The sequence below is a fragment of the Artibeus jamaicensis genome, unplaced genomic scaffold (assembly GCF_021234435.1).
Source record: "Artibeus jamaicensis isolate MK-2021 breed Jamaican fruit bat unplaced genomic scaffold, CSHL_Jam_final scaffold_916, whole genome shotgun sequence".
Lineage (NCBI taxonomy): Eukaryota > Metazoa > Chordata > Mammalia > Chiroptera > Phyllostomidae > Artibeus > Artibeus jamaicensis.
The window spans coordinates 16,559,303-16,581,368 of NW_026522059.1; the positions used below are offsets into that span (position 1 = coordinate 16,559,303).

At 37.5% G+C, this 22,066-nt stretch overlaps 1 protein-coding gene across 6 annotated transcripts in view; it reads left to right on the forward strand.

The window, feature by feature from the left end:
• The window catches only part of TRPS1 (transcriptional repressor GATA binding 1), a 232,882-nt gene that overhangs the window by 8,532 nt on the left and 202,284 nt on the right, over window positions 1-22,066 (forward strand). For 2 of the 6 annotated variants that reach the window (XM_037154144.2, XM_037154145.2), the window contains exon 2: window positions 19,121-19,242. The exons of the other annotated variants lie outside the window; for them this stretch is intronic. Coding sequence is in view for 1 of the 2 variants with exons in the window: in XM_037154145.2 (XP_037010040.2) it covers window positions 19,233-19,242 (10 nt within the window). In the remaining variant the exon portion in view is untranslated. The remainder of the gene's footprint in view (window positions 1-19,120; window positions 19,243-22,066) is intronic. 6 annotated transcript variants of the gene reach the window in all.

Below are 22,066 nucleotides of genomic sequence, written 5' to 3' on the forward strand. Positions count from 1 at the left end.
GTATATTTTAGTTGTAGAAAAGAGAGATAAAAGAGATTTTGCTTTAGAGCTTTCTTATATATAGAATCTGGACAGAATTTATGAAACTTGCAAATAATAAACATTGGTAATATAACATGCATCTTGATTAGATTCTGCAATGTAGCTTTCAGTGACTACTTGTGAATCACTATTTTAGTTTCTTTTCATAGAAGCATCTATTATGTCTGAGATCAGATACATCTATTATAAATAGTGTGAAGATATACGGTAGAAGTTTGTTGGTGGAATCTAAGTTTCTCTATTGCACGAAACACTTTATGTGCAAAGGGATCAAGCATCACTAGTCCAGTTTTAGCTTCAGTTTCCTCTGAGCTGTGCACCGTGCAGCCAGGGACTGTGTGACTTCATGTGAACTTAGTGTGTACATGGATGTGCACATGTCTGTAGTCGCACACATATAGAATGTTTTTGCATTAAGGCACTGAATGGAATTTTAACATATATATCTTTTGAAATGACTTCACTCTTTGTAATATACATTTTAATTACTTAACGCACCCGCACGCTGATCTGGGGGTTAATTTCACGATACTTTTGGTTCTGAAATGAGAACAAGATTGGCAAAACAAAAACCAGCTTCTACTTGTGGCTTCTCCGTGATGTCATCATCCTTAGCTCTGAAAGATGTAGAATAAATGCATCAGCCTGTTTTTCTCTCAATACTGTGAAGCAGCCCAAATGTATAAAAGTTTCTAAAAGAGATTTTTGGCATTTGTTTCTGCTTTATGTTTTTGAAGCCACTGAGTATTTTTGAAAGAGAATCTAGCTCACTTTGATTCTAAAAATTACTGTTCAACTGATGCAAGTTAAGATCGGTCATGTAGATATTAATTGGAATCAAGGCCCATGTCATTAAACTTTCTCAAATATTAGTCTAATCATTGAATGATTCATAATTCCCTGTCAACTATTTTTAGATATACCCCTTTGTGATTTTTAAAATCATGTATTGTTTGTATTTGGTGGCTGAATTTTTATGTTAATAAAACAATTTAAATTATAAATGGGAAAATCACAGGTGATTATGTTTACTGTTGTCTTCAAGTTATTCTTTTTGAAGATTATTACAAATGTTGCTTCTCATTTAAACAAAGTTGTAGAAAATAACCTAGGTACAAGTGGCCAGAGCAATCACACATCTGAGTAATAAGTAACATAAAACCTTATTTTCTGTAATTTATAAGCAGATAATAAAAGATGTTTCTCCTTTACATTTAGAATGAATTGGCAGGACATTCATTGTGTATAAGATTTGGTCATTTACTGTAAGAAAGTCACTGCTATCTAAATCTCATTGACAACAAACAGTTTATTTTACTCTCTTTCATCACTGTTTATTTTACCTTTCAATGCCCGTTCTTAGGACAATTTATGTCAGTGAATGAGTGCCCTAGTTATTTACTTTTTACTTTTTCTTTGTACTCGGTAAGTTTTCTGTAAGAAAGCTGCCACTCATAAAAATGTAAGGCCAGTAGGAAAAACCATACTGTACGCATTGTATATGTAAATATGGGTTCGTGATCTTGCATGTTCGCTTCGTCAGACATTTAACTCTTTGCTGTTACACTTACATGCACACCTGTCACATGTTTTACTCTCAGGATAGTTCAGCGTATCATTGTTAACGCTTAATTGTGTGTGCCTGCTCTGGACACTCCCTGAATAATTGGATGTATCATTGGTAATGATGGACATTTAAAAATGAGACCAATAATGCTTAGAAGTGGAGAATTAGATGTTAATTATGAGTGTAAGCAGGTTTTCCTCCTCTTTGTTTTTCCCATTTTCAATGGCTGTTGAGAGACTTAAATAATATACAATCCACTATAATGCAAGGAATAATTGCTATATATAGCTTCGTTTATTTGCATATTTTTGACTTAGAAGACTTCTGACCTCTTTGCCTGTGTGGTACTTGGGAATTTTAGATAAAGCCCATTGGGGTCACACTCATCAGTCCCGGCTCTGCGTGACAAAAAACATTCTCTAGCTTCTGTTGCACTACTGTGCTGGTTCCCTTCAGGAGTGGACGTCCTGTAAGTTAATTTGGCATTTGAAAGCACAACCCGAGTTTTTCCTTTTTGAAAACCCTCTGGCTGGTTTTCAGAGTCAGCAGAGATCGCAGGCAATGGGATGCCGTTCATCGCAGGATGCCGTTCATCGCAGGATGCTGAAGGAAATTACGCTGAGACCAAGCATGTTTCCTCGGGATTATTCTGCCATGCTCCACTGCCATTTTTTCTTTTTTCTTCTTTGGGTCCTAATATTTTAGTTTTTGGAGAAATACGTATTTTTCTTTTTAAAGGACAAATGTGCCAGCTGTGGAATTTTTTACCTACATGTGTTTATTATACTATTTGGAGGGGGCAGTATTTGAACAGGAGGAGGCTCAAATACTGTAAAATAATATTTCATTTATTGTTTGTTGCAAGCAGGCCTTTGCCATCCCATTTGTATGAGGAAATACATTGAATGAAATTAAAGAAAGTTGTGGTATAATTTTGAAACAATTGTGAGTACCAACTGTGACATATTTCTGGCAAAAAGATGAAGACAATTTTAGTTACTCAGCGCTTCTCTCAAACTTTGTAGTCCCAGTTTATAAATATATATTTGACAAGTTGATCACAGATGATGCTTGAAATGAATGTGTCTTGATTCAGGGAAGAGGGTACTGACATTATTCTCACTGTCAGTAAGCTTTATTTAGATTTGCAAGAAATAGAATGCCGGCTATCATGTTATCAAGGCTTTGAAGTTATTGCTGAAGACTTTTATTGTGTATGGTAGCTTATGTTCAATAACATCAAGCACAGGCAGCTTAACATATTTGTACGTTGAACCCTAGCAAAGTTCAATAAGTGATTGTATTTCCCTCAAGATTTAGGGAGTAATGTACTAGAATAGTAGTCCTCAACTCAGGATAATTCTGAAGTTTGGAATTCGTAGCTGATTTTGGGGACCTACGGCATAAATGTAATACCAGGTAGAAATATTCAGGGTGATCACCTTTTATAAAAGTTCTGTCTTTCACATCTAGGAAAATACAGCAGTGAATGTTTGCGTTCTGTGTGTTTTGTCTCCAAGCAGAGGAAACTGACAGTTTTATGTTTTAAGTGCTGAGAGTTGTTCTTGGCTAAGCAGTTCCTGAGTTAATCACTGGGATGTTAACTTGAATTTTTGTCCTTAAGAAGTTTTCAATTTTTAAAACGAAATATGCTCCCATTATTTCCAAATTGACATTCTGCATTCTGGATTGTTTTTAGAGACATGTTTTCCAAATTCTCTTTTATTACTTGAAGTCCATTGAAATATTTAAGGTTTTTTTAAAGCTTTTCAGAAAAGAGAGGTCATACTTCATCTTTTTTTTAGGGTTTTCTTATTATAGAATTTTTGTTATTTCCCATAAGATGCAAATTAATTTTGCATTGTTTTGTATTTTTTCCTTTTGTGTTATCTTTTTAGAACCTTATTTTGAAAAATCAGATTGAGAGATCAGTGATTTCAGCTCTGCTTCCATACCTTTCTGTGATAAGACATTTTGGTTATTTCTAAGGATTCACTATGGAGAAATCCTTATCATGCTATTCACATGCTTTTATTTTTACCTTAAAAAAGAGTGGTGTTTGAAAATCCTATATTTATTTTTTGAGATAATCACAAAAATTCTAAATGTTATAAAATAACATGACATTTAGTTACTTCTCATTTCCATTTTAGGCAATTTGTACCTACAAATGTGAGTGAAGGAAAAGGATAAAAGATATTTTAACCAGCCTTGAAATCATTTTGAGGTATTCCTTTGGAATTTTCCAAAAGTACTAAGAAAATATTAAATACTGTCAACACACAGGGTTAATATTAAACCTGTGTCACCACTGAAGATGTTAACCTGATGTGTTTTAGTGGAAAGATGTTTCGGTAGAAAGAAAATTTTTTCTTTGATTTTGCCTGCATTTTATTTTTTGCAAACGACTTTGCTCGAAATGATTGGCGTCCTTAAATTATAGTTGGGTGTAAAGCAAATAAGGCTGCTACTATGAAGAACTAACAGCTCCGCACATTCATCTAAAGACTAGTTACAAATATTTTCCTTCGGAGTAAATGCATCAGACCCTAAAGAAAAAGGTATCGATTGCAAACTTAGTATCCCTAACACATCGCCCAAGCTACTCACTGAAAGTGGAATTGACTCAGAGAGAGCCTGTTATTTGCACGGTGGAGTGTATGTAACAGAATTTTGGTGTCTGCATTGGTAGAAATGTGGACATTTCGACCAGCTGCCTCCTCGTTTGGTCCTTGTGATGTCAGGAGAATGTTTTGCCAAAAGTTTGGTCCGGTGTAATCAAAACCGTGTTGTTGCAAGTTGGCTAATGTGATGACTTGAAATCATGTTTATTGTGTTATTTTGAGAAGATAATTAAAAAAATTTACCTATTTGAAATATAATGGAAGAGCCAGACCAGCTTTTTTAGATTTAATTCAAAGCCTCTAGAGATAGATAAGGAATAAATAACAATTCTCCAGATCATTTCTTCTTTTCCTGATGTGGGAGAAAAGGTGGTTATTTACATAAATGATATTGTGGAAATAATTAGTCCCCTTTATTTTGACAACAGATGATTATGTGAAAATATCAGCAAAATGTCTGAGCTCAATAATATGTGCTCTTTATTTCATTAGGTTATATCATTAAAACCATGGACAAAGGAAATAAACAGAAGAATAAAAATGTAATCGCCTATCTGAGGTCAGATGGAGAGTGGACTGCATAGCCTGTGAGAGGGTTTTCTTAGTTTTGTGCTTGTATTGAAAAAGCTGGCCCCCAGCTGCTGCGCTGATGGGCACAGAGTTCCTCTTATGTGTGCGAAGGTGTGATATCCTGCTTCCCACATACACGAGGAAACGTGGATCTGGGCTGGAGAGTCTTTTAGCCTTTTTGTTGTTGTTGTTGTGGAAAAATAGACCCTGGCCAATAAAACACTTTTCTCCGTGGCTGAAACTTGCCTTGAATGGTTAGTCGGAAATCTGCTGTTCAAGTTTAAATTCTGTTTCTTTGTTTCTCTTTCATTTGGGTATTATTCAGGGCGACCCTAAAGATCATACTTTATTTTGAATGATAGAAAGGACATGAGAGTTACTATCCACTCTAGTGGAATCATCTTGTTTTACGAAGGAGAAAACAGAAGATTAAGTTAAGTGAATTTCTCATGAACATACAGCCCCTTAGATAAAGGACTGAACTTGGCACCTGTGTCTGGTCACCATCCTCATTTATACATAAGACACTAGACAGTTTGGATGTTTGTTGAGGAAGTCTGCCTAATGTTTGAGATTCATAAATCTTTATTTTTCCTTTGTGTAGAGATATGAGAACAGAATTAGAATATTATTTGTTAGTAAGCAGCAGATAATTGATCATATAATAAGTTGGTATATTGATATTATTTCCCTGTTAATACCTCACGGAGAATGGGGAATCAAGTGTAGTTTAGACCTTATCCTAGAGGGTTAAAAAAATTACTGCGGACAATCTAGGCCTAATGTTTCTTTCAAATACTTGAGTGAGAGACATGTCTTTGGATTCACTTACATAAAATCCAGTTGGTGCTGAAGAATTGCTTATAAAATGGTTATTAATAAGAAGTTCGTTTGCATTATTATTCTCTCTTTAGGTTAAAATAACTCCAACATTTATCTTTTTCCAGACCAACTAAAAAATGGTCCATTTGAATTAAGGACTTTTTGTCTTCCAAGAAACTGGGCTTTTTTTTTTTTTTTTCATTCGTAACAGCTATTAGCCCCTTGGTTGGTTGAAAACTATAAACAGCATCTGTGAGATTAGGCCTACAATGTGCAGTTAGTTACCAAAACACAGTTGAGAAATTATTTGCAATATTCTATGTAAACTTCTCAGCATTTATAGAAACAGTAACAAAAGAATAATAAAGGACCCTCATTTATTTAATGCCTTTCTTCTTAATCCTGTCTTTTGAGTGACACATTTTAACCTCAAGTGTAGTGAAAATTAAAATTTAATGCCTTTATTTTCTTTAGAATTTCTTTAATGTTCCATTTTTACCATGGGCTTGATACCCAGTATGGATGCAGTTACCATTTCTTTATTGATTAAGTGAAGCTGATTTTAATAATTTATTTGTTGCATTGGAAAAACAGGAAAGTTTTTTTCTCCTTAGACACCTGAGGCATTCATTTAAATTTCCTTTTTTAAGTTATCTTTCAGTGCTAATAGTTATGTTGTATAATTAAAGGGTTAATGTATCTTTCTCCATCAGTGAAATGTATGATTTACAACTCTGGGTGCCACTGTTATTTCCTTGTTTGTTTGAAGAATTGCAGTAATTCCAGGCAGAAAGATGTTGTACCCAAGACATCCTGCAAACTCTTGTGAAGCAGGCTCCTGCCGTGACTGTGGACAGCCCGGGGAGGTGTGTCAGACCCGAGAAATGGGCCTGTTTGGCCCGGAGTCTGACTGGGACCCATTTCATGTTGCGTTGCAAGGTGCCGTTCATGTGTTTTCAGCTGTTTTGTATTTCAGTTGGAGGGCAGGCTTGATTTAATTTGGTCGTGTTGTTTCATTAATGGTACTTTAGGTGAAAACCCTTTATAAGTGGCTGTGGATAGTTTTTCCTTTAAAATGGAACAGCTTGCTTATGGCGAATGATCATAGTCAGTCAGAGATAATCAATGAAATCAGAGAGCAGTGGAGTGATTATCCACATTAAAAAGCAATTCTTCCAACATGGGTTAAAGAATCGTTTTAACCAGTATGCTGGTCATTCCACATAAAATCTGAAGGCCTGAAAACCTCTGTTATTCTTATTACATAGCTACCTAGGAATTTTTTTCCAACACTTCCTCTGGCTTTTATCTTTTTATATAGTTGATTTTTTAAATGCTGACTATTAATTATAGTTTAAAATCCAAGGTCTACCTGACAGAACCGTAGGAAATGCTAGAAATGCCTAGTTTGCCCTAGTTTTCCTTTACGTGACTTAAAATTTATTTTTCTAAATAAATTATTGGATTCTCCAATATACAGCCTATTTCTTTTTTTGCTTCAGGGGATTGGAGCCTTGCTGTGTCTTTTTGGTATTGCAGACCAAAATAAGTTCAAAGTGGCTCTTATTCTGGACTTTGCTGATCAGAATGTACTTTCTTGTTGACTTTTAAAAGAGCTTAAACCTAGAAAAGGTTTTAAAAAGATGAGTTTTTGTATTTCATTTTTCCTTGCCATTTCGTAAGGGATTTGCTTTGCTGATAAATCAGCGTGCCTTTAATTGTATTCCTCCTTCACCACAACTCTACCACTGTGTTGACTTACTCTTGGTAACCTCCTCTCACATATTCCTTGTTATATTTTATAGTCTGTTTCACACTTGTTTGTGAGCAAAGACTACCCTGGATGTTTTATAGAGGGTAGTTCAGTGGCATTTATCTTCTGCCCATTTGGATTATAATCCAGTTGTAGTTATTTATGGACCATTCTTGGAGTCTAGGAAGAATCCAGTTGTGATTCTGTCGCTGATATATGGCTACGGAAGCTGACTGGTGGGTGAAGCACTGGGGTGATTTTAAGTAATGATGGGCAAATATTCAACCGATCTCCTTTGACAATGTGGAAAAATACAAGGTACAACAAGACAAAAGGCTACTTTTTATTTATTTCCAGATGGATTTCATCTTGTTCTTGGCATGGCACAGAGTCAAAATGTTGCTCTTTGAGATTTATTAATTAGAATGTTCTTAAGCCAGATATGGAATGCGGTCTATTTTTTTTTCCAGAATAAAGATAAACATACTCAGATATAAAAATAATCCCAGAGCGAGGAAAGTATGGAAAGCCTGAACCTGGGGTTCCTCCCATGTACACCTTCACTTCCTGGCCTCGTGGACCCTGCCAGGCAGCCTTCGTTTGTTGACGGTGCCACATGGAGCACAGCAGTGGCCTCGTGGTGCCCAAGCCCAGTGGCTGTTCCATCTGACTTCATCTCTTCAATAGACCGGGTGCTGCCAATCGTTTTCCCGAGTGTCCCTCCCGCTTGGCTTCTGGGGCACTGCCATACTTGTTCTCATCTATCCTTGACTTTGTTCTTCATCTCTACGCTTTTTCTTGAGGATCATAAACTTTCAGTTTTGGATCGGAATGAAATAACTCCAGTGCAGTCACCTCTAAACTAACTTGGCTTCTGAGTTCCAGTGTCCATGCTCTTCCAATGTCACTGCCATTGGAACTCAACTACTTTGTCCCAGAGCATTCTGCAGCCAGCCTGGGTTCATGTTCTTCCCTCTGAGAAAGACTTTACATCCAACCCTGCCTAGAGGAATTCTGCCTGTTTTTCAGGTGTTGGGGTTGTGTTTCTTCTTTCGGAAGCCTTCCCAACTTTGTTTAGATGTAAACACCCTTGCCTTGAGCTCTTGTTGCAAACTTGAGGATAGGGAGAACATAACCCAAGTTATTTTTGTTCTCTTTACAATGCCTTGGATACAGTGGTTTCTCAAAAGTATTGCATTAAATTGGCACAGGGGGGAAGAACACTTTGTCCAGAAGAGTGTAAGACTTTGAGATGTTGAGAAAATTATGAAATTGGGTTGTCAGGTTTCAGAGAAGAAAAAGATTACCTGATATTGCCTAATCAATACACATTTCTTGGAGTTTGCCCTAATGTATTTTTCCTAAAGTGTAACACTGCTGGCTGTGACTTAACACGTTGGATTTTGCAGTGTGCTTTCAGGTTGTCTTTTATTGATTAATATCACCAAATCAAGTATGACGGTGTCAGGGAAACTGAGGCAGAGGGAGGCCCCAGTACATTTGCAAACTATAGAAAAATGAAAACCCCAGCGCCTTGTTGTGCTTTACTGATCTTGTATCTGAGGTACCATGAAGTAATCAAAGATGCAAAGTGATAAATGGTGTGCCCTTGAAACATGAGGGGTGATTGCAAGGTCATGAGTTGGAAATGTGTGGTTTTAACAGCCACGTGTGGAATATTTGTCAGCCCAAATGTGTTGTGATGTTCGAGGTCAGTGGCTTCTGTATTGGCTTCCTGGTGAAAGTTACCTGTAAGTGATCCAACGCTTAGATGCTAAAGGAACGGGGCGATGTGTATCTTCAGAAGATCTAACAAGGATATTGATGGACAGGGTGTGTCAGGAGCTGAGCAGAACCGTAAGTAATGCTGCTTTGGGATACCCAGGTTTAAGGCAGTGAAAGTAAACCCCACTTTGCTCTATTTAATATCGAGTCTCCTTGCAAGATGGCCAGTAAAGCAGTAGCTGAATAATAGCTTCTGAGACATTTCTCATGTTGGAACAAGAATGCCTGAGACATCTTTGAATGTTTCATTTTTAATAATCACCTTTAATTTCATCTTAAAAGTGAAGGGAAAAATTTGAAGTTTGGTTCTTAAAGACCATATCCTTGGCCCTCTCTCTGTAGTTTTATTCTTTTAAACTAAAAAAAAAAAAAAAACCTTTCCTTAATCTGAGAATTGAGAAAGTTCATTATTTAATATGTGAATCTGTTAAGCACATAAATATTATTTTAAACAGCTCTGGAAAATTATTATTGTGCATTTCCAAATCTGAATGGACATGGAACCATGAAGAATAAATCAAGAAGATCTACTTAATGAATTTCTTTACTTCTAGACTCACATTTATCTATTTCTTCCTTAATCATAAAACATTCCAAAGCTTTCTAGAAACTTTAGCAAGTTGCATTTTCAAACATGCTTTTCTAACGTCTCCTCATGTCCATCAGAAACTAAAAATCCTGGAACGGAGACTGTTGGATGTTTAACAGTAGTACCTGTCTGAATTTCACAAACTATTTAGTTGACAGTAGAAAGAGTTTCATTGAAGAGTACAGTCTAGTTAATAAGTAAGGGTTTTTAAATCCTCTGTACTTTTCCACAACTGAAGGAAGGGGCACATACTTTTGGTTGAAAGTGAGCAGGCGAAATTTAGTCCTGCTGTTCTGGTCGTGTTGGTGGCTTAGAAATCCCTTTATTGCAGTTTCATAATCCCTGACATGACTCTCCAGCCCTCATGTCTGTTAAATGCAGAAGTAGAGGAAGGAAATGTATGTTTTGGCTCCATGAAAATGTTCCTTATCAGACTGTATGTAGGAGGAGTGGACGCTCTTGAAGACGCCTCTATATGCCAGCTGGACAGCACGTGCACCGGGCTAGTTTCCTGTCTGCTAAAGCTGCGAGGTGCCCTTTAATGATGGGAAGGAGCACATTTATTAATGTGTCAGTCATAGTGTTTTCACTTGTGAAAATCAGGGAGCAGAGGGCATGCAAACTTTGCCCAAAGGCTGGACATAGTTTGCATAGAAATGAGCGGCGTAGAGCAACAACAATCTGATTTGGTCTGTGCATAAGCCAGCGCTGATCATTAAATAAAAGTCAGGAGCAGCCATAGGCCACGGGTGAACTAGGCTGACGAGGGAAAAGGCTGCTTGTTTCTCAAAGAGCTTAGCCTTCCACGACGGGCCACCTTCAAATGATGATCATGGCCCCTAGTTTGTGAGTTCTCTGCTGAGAGTATTGTCTCCACGGGACCTGCAGCCATCACATTTCTCAGGGAAGTTTTAATACATCATCTAGGCTCCAACAGGTAGCAAGAGTAGTGTTGCGACTGGAAGCCAGGCAATCAGGCTGGAAAGTGAAGGCTTTGGGAATCAGTCCTCCTTCCTTTCTCATCAGCTGTGAACAGGGTTTTGAGCTGCTGTATTTGCCAGAGGTTTCAAAAACTAGGTGACTTCTATATTAGCCGTGTTCCAGCTTTCTTCCTGGGCCCCCGTCTACCTTTGTTCATTGTCAGTGATAAAACCGTCACCTTTTTATATAAGGCATTTAAAACTCTGGCTTTAGTCATGATTCACATTTTGCTTGTGTTTTTTCCATCGTGATTCAAGCTGCAATCTCCTGGTTAAAAAAAAATCATATTAGTCTAAGTAACTGCCTCTTCTTGGCTCCATTACAGTAAAAAGTGTGATCAGCAATCTCCAAGGGGAAGTTGTTGAATGACATGGAGATGTGGTACTGTCCCTTTAATCCTCAGGACTTTGTGTTTCTTAAGTTATTTGCCCTTTCCGGTAACTCCTTCTGCTCCAAGTGGGGTCTTCACAAGTGTGGCATCCTGACTTAGCTTCTGTGTGTTTTACCAAAACATAAAAAGGAAAGGTTGGTTTGGGTCACACATAAAACAAGCCAACCAAAAAATACATAAATAAAAAACCAAAACTTTTGTCATTTAAGTATTAGCCTTTTTGTCTCTGTTGGATTAATTAAAAAAGTAACATATTTATGAATAAGCATAAAGATCCAGCATGTTTTGGTGGTTAATATAGTCACAGAACTAAAAGTTAAGAGTAAAACAGCTCTTTTTCCTTTGATTTTTCTTTTAAGGAGAAATAAAGAATCAGAACCGCAGATGAGTAGCAAAAATAGGATTCCGTTTTTCACTCCTCGCCAAGAAGCTGCAGAGTGAGCTGGTTGTCTTGGTGGCCCTGCCTTTGAAGCTGCAGGCGGCGGGAGCTTTGTGTGTGTCGGTGGTGTTCTCTTGCGCATGAACCCCAGGCCTGCTGCAGCCACCGTGCGCCCCTACCCGGGCTGTGCGGTGGGCGTGTTGTCGCAGGAAGTCCTGCGGAAGCAGTGGTGTGCGCGCTGGCTCCCCCTCATACCTCGCCGGGCTGGCTGGTGCGCTCCGGAGCCTGTCTCTCTGTTTAAGCCCTGCCCTCGGGGTGAGCCGCCGGCAGCCGGCCTGGTGCTCGCCTTTCCCTCCGCCTGCATCTCCTGCCTCCCGGCCTTTCTCCCCACTTCCCAACCTGGTTTCCTGTGTCCTCTATCAACTGTCCTTGTCGTGTCTTCTCCCTTGCTTCCTCTTTTTTCTGCTGCCTTCCTTTGATTTGATGCTCAAATTTCATTTCCTCCTGTAGATCCCAACATGGCTTTATCAACACTCCTCTCGAGTTCTTACCATTCACCTACCCGTGCGTTGTGTGCAACATGTGGACATAGTTGCCAGGGGACATATACCCGAAGTTCTAGGTTTTCTTTACAGTAATTAAAAGTGTATTATTACTCATTCAGTCAGTCACATACTTTTTGAGAGTTTTCATGGAGCTGCTTACACCAGTATTTCTGATATTTGGATGTGTATTTATTTGTGCAAAGATAGATGGAAGGATAGTGTCTTCTGCATTCTTGACCGGAAAGCTATGGATAAAATAAATGTAAGAAAGTCAAATGCACTAGATCACAATTCCCATTATAATGGAGCAGTCTTTATCAGCACAGCAAGCCTCTCTGGAGTGACTGGAGCTCCTGGGAACTGAGGCCTTTATATTTTTCTTAAATTACAAATTTTGAGACATTGCCCTGCATGGATCCCTGTCAAGTTCTATCCCTCTGCATCATCGAGTTTACTTTTAAATTAATTCTTTATGAAGCCATGCTTTTTCCACCCTCGGTTCTCATTTCTTTTTCTGGAAGCTCGTATTATTCAGGCCATATCATGGCGTGCCAGTATTTTTAGTAGAGCCGCTCTTAGGGTCCTTAGTACAAGAGGTGTGTAGCAAGGAATGGACTTTATTGAGTCATATATGTCCAGTTGCTTCATTTTTTTGCCTTGACATATTCATTCTGACCGACAGAAAGAAAATAACCGATATACAAGCTGGATGTGAGGGGCTCTTTATCCTGTACATGATGGGGTATTGATGCCTTAGTTAATTTTGAAATTAAAAAGAAGAGAGACACGTGGGCCCTTCTTTTAAACTTACAACCGATTAACCTGTAGCACTGCTATCCATAGGGAGACTATAAACAGCCTTTCTGAAGTAGCCGAGGCTTTGTTGATTTCATAAAATAGTATAAAACTGGAGGGGCTTTATTGAAAAGAGTTAAATATGTGAAATGATTTCATATAGTAAATTTTTAAAGTAATATGTTGAAAAGAAAATAATAATCTTATGATTGAACACAAAAACAATACCAAACCAATTAGAAAGTACCGGTTCTGTCCTCAAACTTAACTAAATATTTACCCTATGAAAACGAAGGTGCTCAAGTCAGCCCGGGGAACCCTGGTTCTAACATACAAACAAAGGCTGAGTCCATCCTCTATTTTTCTTCTTGTGAGAGCAGCCATTCCTGGAGCCGAGGTCTTATTACCTCAGTGGTCATAAATGTGCATCATAATATTTTTCAGCCTTTTTTAAATGCACTTTTCAATTATTTGAGCACTTTGGCCTTTCCCCAAGCTTATTTGTTTTCCAGATATGTGCAGTACAAAATAGGATAAAGAAGTTCCATCCATCCCATTGCCTTCTGGGACCTGTGATTGTCCGAAGCAGGCCAGTGTCCAGCTGTGTTTAGATCAGTAGGTCGTCCCTGTGTTTTTCTATCTGTGGTGTGGCTTTGTTGGATTAAACTCAGAATTAGAGTAAGTCTCTACTTTCTGTAGTTTAGAGTTTCCCCAGTGATCCTGTAATACTACCTGGGAACAGGCTGTAGGGAGGGGAGAATCAGTGTAAATTAAGTAAGTAAAGCAGGTTTAGTGAATGCCAAAGGACTGTGAGAATACTTACGATTATAATAATAATTATAATCGTTGTCTTGTTTTCAATCTTTTTAATTTTTGCATATCATTAACTATGCAGTGTTCACTGAGACTGTTTAAAACGGTGTTCCTAAGGCCTTGTTTTATTTTTTTATTAAAAAGTTAATATTTAGGATATAAACAGGGTGGAATTATAGAGAAAAGTAGCATCAATTAATTCCAGAAGCCTAGCTGGTATCGTTTCCTTGGAAGAATATATGCCTTAATTCATCAGATCTCACGTTTGGATTTCTGTTGTAGAAACATTGGTGTTCAAGGCCACTCTGAATGTAAAAGTCACTGAAAGACATGTTTGTGCTTTTTCACATTGTTTGTGCCTTCATTTTTGGATCATTAAGGACCCTTGCCATCACTTTTATTTTAAACTTATTTATATCAGTACTTAATTTTAAGACTTGATGTTTTTTAATACATATCTTTTTGAAAGCCAGAGATTTCCAGTGAACAGCTTACTTTTTGTATTTATTTCATGAAATTTCTTCCTCTTCTCCCAAATGAGTCTTACAGAATTTTCCTGCGGAATTAATCATTGTGTTATTTGTCGAGAGGCTGGGGTAACTTTGTCGGAATACATCAGGTCCTTTCCTTGGTAGTATCTCACAGATAATATGTAGTTATTCTCTCTGGGCATTTCAGAATTTGTCTTTTTTTCATATGTGGGATATGTGCCACATGACTATAAGCACTCTGTGAATAAATATGATTTGTTACTCCTGAGGTCACCCAGTTTTTCCCCAGGAGAATACTAAATAGTCATATGGTTTCATAGTCTCTCTAGGCTGTGCTGTATGGTGCTGTGATTCCAAGGCATCATTTGAGACCACATGTCTTAAATTTTCAGGTTTGGTGTGTGTGAATTATTTTTTTTTCCTTTCCAGGAAGTACGCATACTTTTAACAGTGGAGATAAAAATATTTATTTACAAAATGTGTCTGTTAAAGAAGTAGCAAAATGATTAAAGTTAATGAAGGTTTTTTTTTTAAGTTTAGAAGCTCAACTATTATCTTAACAGTGACACCCAAGATGTCATTTAATAATGTTTAGGAGAAATTACAGTGAACCACTGGAATTATTTTTGATTTGATAGAAAAGAAGTGTTCTTGAGAGTACTAATACTAAGTTTTTGTTGGCAAAGACTCCTGTCGAATTGTAGTTGGAATAAAAAATTCACGAGTTTTGGAATTAAGGGCTCACTGTGTATTGATTAGAAACCTAGAATTTCTCTTTTTGTTATGTTAAGTATTCAAACAATAGAGGAAGTCCCAGAAATCACCCCATTTCCAAAATGAGACTTTCAGAGAGTCTGAATGATGTGATTCTTTGAAAATTCCTTCATGATGTAGACACAGTTCCTCATTTATTTTATGTTCTGCAGTAAACGAGTCAGGAGGTTTATATCTATACTTGTATTTGTATTTATATTGCATTATGGTTTACGCATATAGTATTTGATATAATAAGTATGCCTACTTAAAATTATAATCCTTGACTTTGGAAATCAAGTAAAGCAAAAAGGGAGCTTTTACCTCTCCCCATCCCAGTGGTGTTTCAATACAGATTTTCCAGTGACTGGAAGTCATTTCCATATTCTGGTAATTTGATAACCCATTTTGAAATGCATCTGTGAGCTCATTGTGATTCCACGTGCCTCTAATGAAAGGCATGTGAAGGTACAGCCTGAGAGGGTGAGCTGAGGTTGGTCTCTACAGAGACCCCAATGCTCCTTCTGAGCAATCCTTAACCCAGAACCCCCTCCAGTATTTGCTATAACAGAGTTTTCCAAAATTTGAATGATGTCACTTTGGAAAGCCGTGCCAAGAAACAATGTGGCAGTTTCTAAATTTTGTGAAGCTAAAATCCCTGGTTGCAAGAAAGAGTACATGCCACAGATGAGTAGTTAGTAATGACTTCAGTTTAGCAGGAAAAGAGCAATTCCCATATGCTGATTCTAGTCTCATAACAAAGAATGTTATAGAAAGATTGCACAGTATTTAACAAGCTGTGAGTTAATGTGACAGTGTCAGTGGATCTGGTTCCAGAAGGAGAATCACTTTACCATATTTCTTCAAAAATATTTTTAAGTTAGACAGAAAACTTGCTGCAAATGAATCCAGACTGTTCCCCACTGCGCCCTGCGCCGCCCCCCCCCCCCAGTTAAGCAGTAATATTGAGTCAAGTTAAATAGTTAAATTGCCCAAGACTGGCCAAGTCTAAGTACCTGGATGAATAAATAAGTCTCATTGTCAGTCTCTGAAGCTCAGAGGGTTACCTACTAATTAAGGGAGGGCAGGAATAAATGAAAGAGTTACCGGTCGAACCTCAAGTATTCAGTACATCAGTGTATCTTTCACTGGGAGCCAACCCCAATCTGAGCAGAGGCTGTATCCTTCAGCATTTGTGGGCACCTTAGGAGTCAAGAAGATGAAGTAAAGTTGTCTCTGCCTTCAGATCTCTGGAACATGTATTGTGGACAGTCTTTGATATGATAACTTTGTTACCCACAATTCATTTCCATGGCCTTTCCCAGAATCTTGGTCTCTTATGTAAATTCATGTTGGCACTAGGATTTCCTCACTGCTGTGAATTTCCTTACAAACTGGTGGTTTTAATTTTCAGTGGTAGGCTTGATGGCTTTAAAGCTTAGAAATGGGTGTTCATTTTGCTGTTGTGAAGAGTGTTACAGGCAGGGACCGGGGAGGATCTGCAGAGTGAAGAGAGGGTCTGTTTTCTTTAGTGATTTAGAAAAACATGTATATTCTCTATCATGAAAAAACAGGACTTTTTCAAATTCGGAGACTATTGTTGTATCATTCCACTAATGAGCCTATTTCTAATTAACACACATAGTTGGATATTAGGAGAGGGATACACATAAAATTAAGAATTTATCATGAAGAATTTTTATAAATGCCTTTTATAAAGGAGAACTTTTTCTCTGAAAGCAATGACTGATAATTAAATAAGATACAGAGATGCTTATGTGTAAATCATATTTTCCAATCTTTGCTAATGACATTCCTTGGTAACAGACTGTGGAACTGAGGAGGTCTGAGTATCCTCGCTTTCAGAAGTTAAGGTCTCCTAGTTTGTTAAAAGACACGGTATCTTTGTATCAGTGCTTTTCTCATGAAATGACATAGACATCAGACTTTCCACTGCTGCTGTTTAATTTATACTGCACTTCAACTGTTCAAGAGACACATTAATTTAAAGCAACAATTTCGGTGGCTTAAAAAAGTGAAATATAGTCAACTTCACTTATTCCCCTACCCTAAAATGGTTGGCTGCCTTCTTTTTAAAAAGCATGTAATACTATGAGTTCATTTGTTCAAGAAGTAAGTACCTCTGCCCCGAATCGATGCTGGCAGCTTGATGTCGCTCTTCATTCAACGTAGCCAGAGCGCTCACTCTGGGTGCTGCTGCCCAGGCTCCTAGTCAGCTGGGAAGGGTGGGGGTAAACCGACCATTACATTCACTGCTGCCTTTACAGGCTATTCCAACGTCTACTGTGCTGTGTATTGAATGTGCAGCCTCTTCTCTCTTCATTCCTTCTAAAAAAAGTAACTTTGTACAGTAGACAGGTTATACTTTTTATTATAGGAGCTAAGACAATATAGATAATTTCAAAAAAGAGGATAAAAGCATTATCACAACCGCGCTTGCTGTTAGTTGATATGCTTCTGCCGCCCTATGAGTGTGTGTGTAACTGTAAGTGTGTCCACGTCTGTGTTTGTGTATTCTGCCTAACCTAGGGAAAAGAAAAAAAAAAGAGGCAGTTTCACCAGGAGTTGCTTTTGGAAGTACAAGGAGATCTCTGCCCACGACTTTTTTGTAAGGCCTATTATCTCAAACTTGAAAACAGTGCCAGATTTTGGGGCTAAAAATGCAGTTGGCTTGTGCCTAAAGGTGCCTTAACCAGTGGTCAGCTTGTTCTTGTCTTTGTGTTCTTATCTCCAGGTTCTCCGCTGTGGAGTATTAGGGTGATTGCTCTGAATGGGCACAGAGAGAACTGTGTTTTTTTTGCCTAAAAATGACCTGATTTTGGAGTGCCCCTACTTGAAAAACAAATACCATCTGGATGGAGAGGAATTGGGAGACTTGAGTAGTTACCAGGAAGTAGTTCTTTAAGATGGAATCTTAGAGGAACATTTAGCACCTAAATCTGAGGTTCGCCAAGTCCTCCTCCGTAGAGATCTGGCCTGAAATAAAGAGGAATGTTGTGTTGCAGTCTTCCTGGAGACTGTTTTATTTTACTTTATTTGTTTTGTTATTTGAGAAAACTTAATACCCTTGATCCCAGTTAAAATATATGTGACCGGTCTTCACTTCCATTAGTTGAATGGTAGTTTTTAAAATTAAAGTGAGCTAGATTATCTGTGTTTCTCTTTCTCTCTCTCTCTCTCTCTTTGTTTGAATTGTGACTTTGTAAACCAAATTTTCAGTTACAGTTTATATTCGGTATTACTCTGTATATTAGATTCAGGTGTACAGCATAGTGTTGAGACAAACATACTTTACAAAGTACCCCCCCTCCCGTATTTCAAGTACCTACTTGGCCCCATACATAGTTTTTATGATATTATTGACTATATTCTCTATGCTGTATTTACATTCCTGGGACTAATCTGTAACTACCCTTTTGTACTTCTTAATCCCATCACCCTTTTGGGCCAATATTTTAACTACTGATTTACATGGATCCGAATGTACTAGTTGGATTATTATTGAGTTTCCTACCACATTCTGAGTGAACTCCCATTGGGACAAGAAAGATCTGGAATCATTTGATGTTACTTTGGAAATCTTCATAAAAGGCTGCAGGTCTAAAAACTGAAGCATTGGAATGGATTAGGATCAACAGGGCCAAGATAAAACACCAAGTATGGGCAGGCACTTCAGACACAAACAAATGGGTATCAAGTAGCTAAGTTAGTCAGTTGATTAAGTCTATTTTTGTCTTTTCAGTAACCTTCATTAACTGCTGGATTTCAATAACAACTTCAATAAGTGTGCTCCATAAATATTTGCTCAACACCACCTACTTATATATAGGTACTTTACTTGGTCATGAGACTATCAACATGAATGGCCAAAGGAGAACATTATCCAGGCTGGGATATAAATACCGAAGCAGAAAAATAGAACATTAATAGATATAACTCCAGTTTAAACTATTGAAGATATAGTCACACACACATGCTTAAGTAATCCAGTATCATTAATGTTTCACAAATATATGTCAGTAACCCCATCCTTTCCTCTGGGCTAATTCTGAGGTTTAAAAAAAATCCTTCTTCATTTATGACCTAGTGGAAACATACTTGATTTTGTGAGAGATATATGACATCTCTTCATGTTCAACCTTTCCTCCGTGTGTACTTTGTGCCTCCGCTAGCTTAGTTTTCCTAATTTCTTCTATTAGGAACTTCCAGTGGGTTCGTGCTTCTACAAGTGCTCCAGCCTCAACAACTGGGATTCGAGGTTCTAACTTATACCCTTTGGAACACATATTCTAATAACCCAGATAGTTATTGATGGATGTAGGTATGTATGGCTGGTTACTAACATTCAATGAACTTCGGGTGCACAGTATTATAATTCCGTACTCATAGACTCTATTGTGTGCTCACCACCAAACATCTAGTTTCCTTTCATTACATTTGTTTGACTCCCTTTACACAACTCGCCTTCCCGCGCCCTCAGGGTTTCCACTGTCCCCTGACATGTTTACGCTGGAGAGCAGCCCTTCCTTTTTCTGACTCCTGTTTGCTGCGTGGCTGTTTTCTTCTTTCTTAAAGTTTTTTTTATTTTTAATTTTTTATTTCCCCCTCAGGATCATCTCCACTATCATCTCCTTAAGAATTTCCAGTGCTGTTGACCACGTTGTTCTATTATGAGGGAAAGAAATAGTGGGGATAATAATACTCCTTAAAAAATAATAGCAGACATTGAGGACTTGCTTTTTGCCTTCGAGGGCATTGAACACTAATGATTTAGTGCACATATTGTTTGCACCAATGATTTTGGTATGAAATCCTATCTCTTCCTGTATTGTTACTGAGATATTTACTGTGATTCTTATTTCTTTGACAGAAGGAGCTAGTTTCTGAGAAAGCAAAATTTCTCTTAAAATTTCTAATTTGTATTCAGCCATATTATTTAAACATATATGCTCAATAAACATATACTATATGAATGAACTAATTGATTAGAAATTTTATTATGAAGTGCCTTTTCCCATAAGCAGAATGTATATATGATATCTGATGTTACTTTGGCACTTTATTTTCCAACCGGTGAACAAGAGTGGATTTTTAAGCCATTCATGGAACAGCTACTCCACATTCATGGAATAGTAAACAGTAACTTTATTGAGAATTAAATGTGTCAACTTCTGCTTCATAGAATATTAAGCTTTTGAGAAGAGACCAATTTTAAATAAATATATATTCACATATACTTTAGTAGATTGATGTATAAATGAACATATTAATTTATAATATAATGATTAACTTCCAGGATTATATTGAATTGCTTATGATAGGAATCCACAGGACTATTAGTGTTATCTTATCAGACAGTAAAAAAATTTCATCAAAATCATAGAACTTTCTGTAGGATAACGTGTTATTGTATTATATGTATGCTTGAACCTACAAAGCAAACGTGAAATGCCACATGAAACAATGATAAGAAATAATATTTTCATTTTTTCTGTTAATGTCTGTGTGCTGCTTGTTCACTCTTTTTTAGCAGCCACATGGTAAGAGAAGCCAAAGTCTTCAGAAAATATTAACCAGCTGGAAAGTTTAAAACAGATAGGATTTTACCTATTAACTTATCTTTTTTATGCTAGATGAGGAACAGCCATCAATATTTGATTTGTGAGGTGGAATATTTCATTACATAGATTGAAGGCAACTGATTCATATGAAGGCAGAATCTGCCACACTTCATTTAAACACACAGAGATCATTTAAACCCAGCTTTTATTCAGCCTTATTGAAATATTCAGGATTTTAGATGTGTCAGCTGTCTGAAAAAGTCACGGTATTGGTTTTCCTTTTTTTTTTTTTACTGTTTTTCATTGATTCCATCCAGTCTTCTAAGGTTAACAGGTTACTTCATCTCCTTTTTTAGTTCCCGTTTTCTCCTTCGTAAATGTAGGGCTCATAGATTCCTTGCTGGCTTTAGTGAGGACTAAATGAGAGAAGAATTAGGTGAGCCATGAAGCAAATGGCTGGTGCCTAATAGTACCAACAACAGCATATTAATCCTCTTGACTTAGTGTGTCTCTGTGGTCTAATTGATGTAGTGCATCCTAATGAGACATTTAATAACTACAGATACGTGTCTGTGCTTCGCTGCCCAGCACCACCACGGCCCGCAGCAGAATCAAAGAGCTCGCCTCTCTGGTTTCCTCCTACTATCTTTCCCTTCAGGGGGTATCTGTTGCTTTTTGTTCTGGTTTTTGCCTCCGATCTCCGATCTCTTTTTAATCCTTTTACCCTTTTAAATCTCTTTTGTCCAGAACTCTTTACTTTCTTCTCTCATTTCTCTTCTTCCTCCTACCACCCCGTTGCCTACTTTGGCGCATCCGGGCTCTGTGTGGCCTGAGGAATGAAGACAGCATTCTGCTCCATTGGAGAGCTTGGTTTGCCCAGCAAAAAAAAACAAAACAAAAAACCAAAAAAAACAGCAGCTGAAAGATTTCTTCTCAATTTGTTACTCCATGGTGCCTGCAGAGCAACTGCTATGTCACTGAAAAACATCACACACACCCATCATGCACACATACTCTCACTCTCTAACTTTTTAGCAAAAAAATGCACAGAATATATGTCTGTAGCTCAAGGAGTTACTACAAAATAAACACTCTTGTGTGACTATCTCCTGTGTCAGAGACACATCACTGGTACCCTACGAGTTCCCTAGGGTCCCTTCCTATTCTTCGTTCCCTTCCTTCTTCCAGGAATTAATCACTTTCTTGACTGTTCACACTTGAGGATAGTTTTGCTTGTTTTTGAACTTTACATGCATTAAAATTCAACATTCATGTATATAAAAATATGCATTCTTTCCTGTCTTACACATCCCATTTGTGAAATTTATTCATGTTGTTGTACATGGCTTATTTTTATTGCACTATAATATTCTCTTGTATGAGTGTGCATTCTATTCTTCAGACATATACCGCAATTTTTTAATCTGTTTTACTGTTGATGTTCATTTGGGTTGTTCCCAGCTTTGGCAATCCAAAGAATGATGCTGTGAGCATTCTTGTGAAGTGTGTGTGTGCACTTTTAATTGAACTTCTGGTATTATGTCATTCTAGATTTTTTAACTTGTAGGAGTCTGATCCTGATGT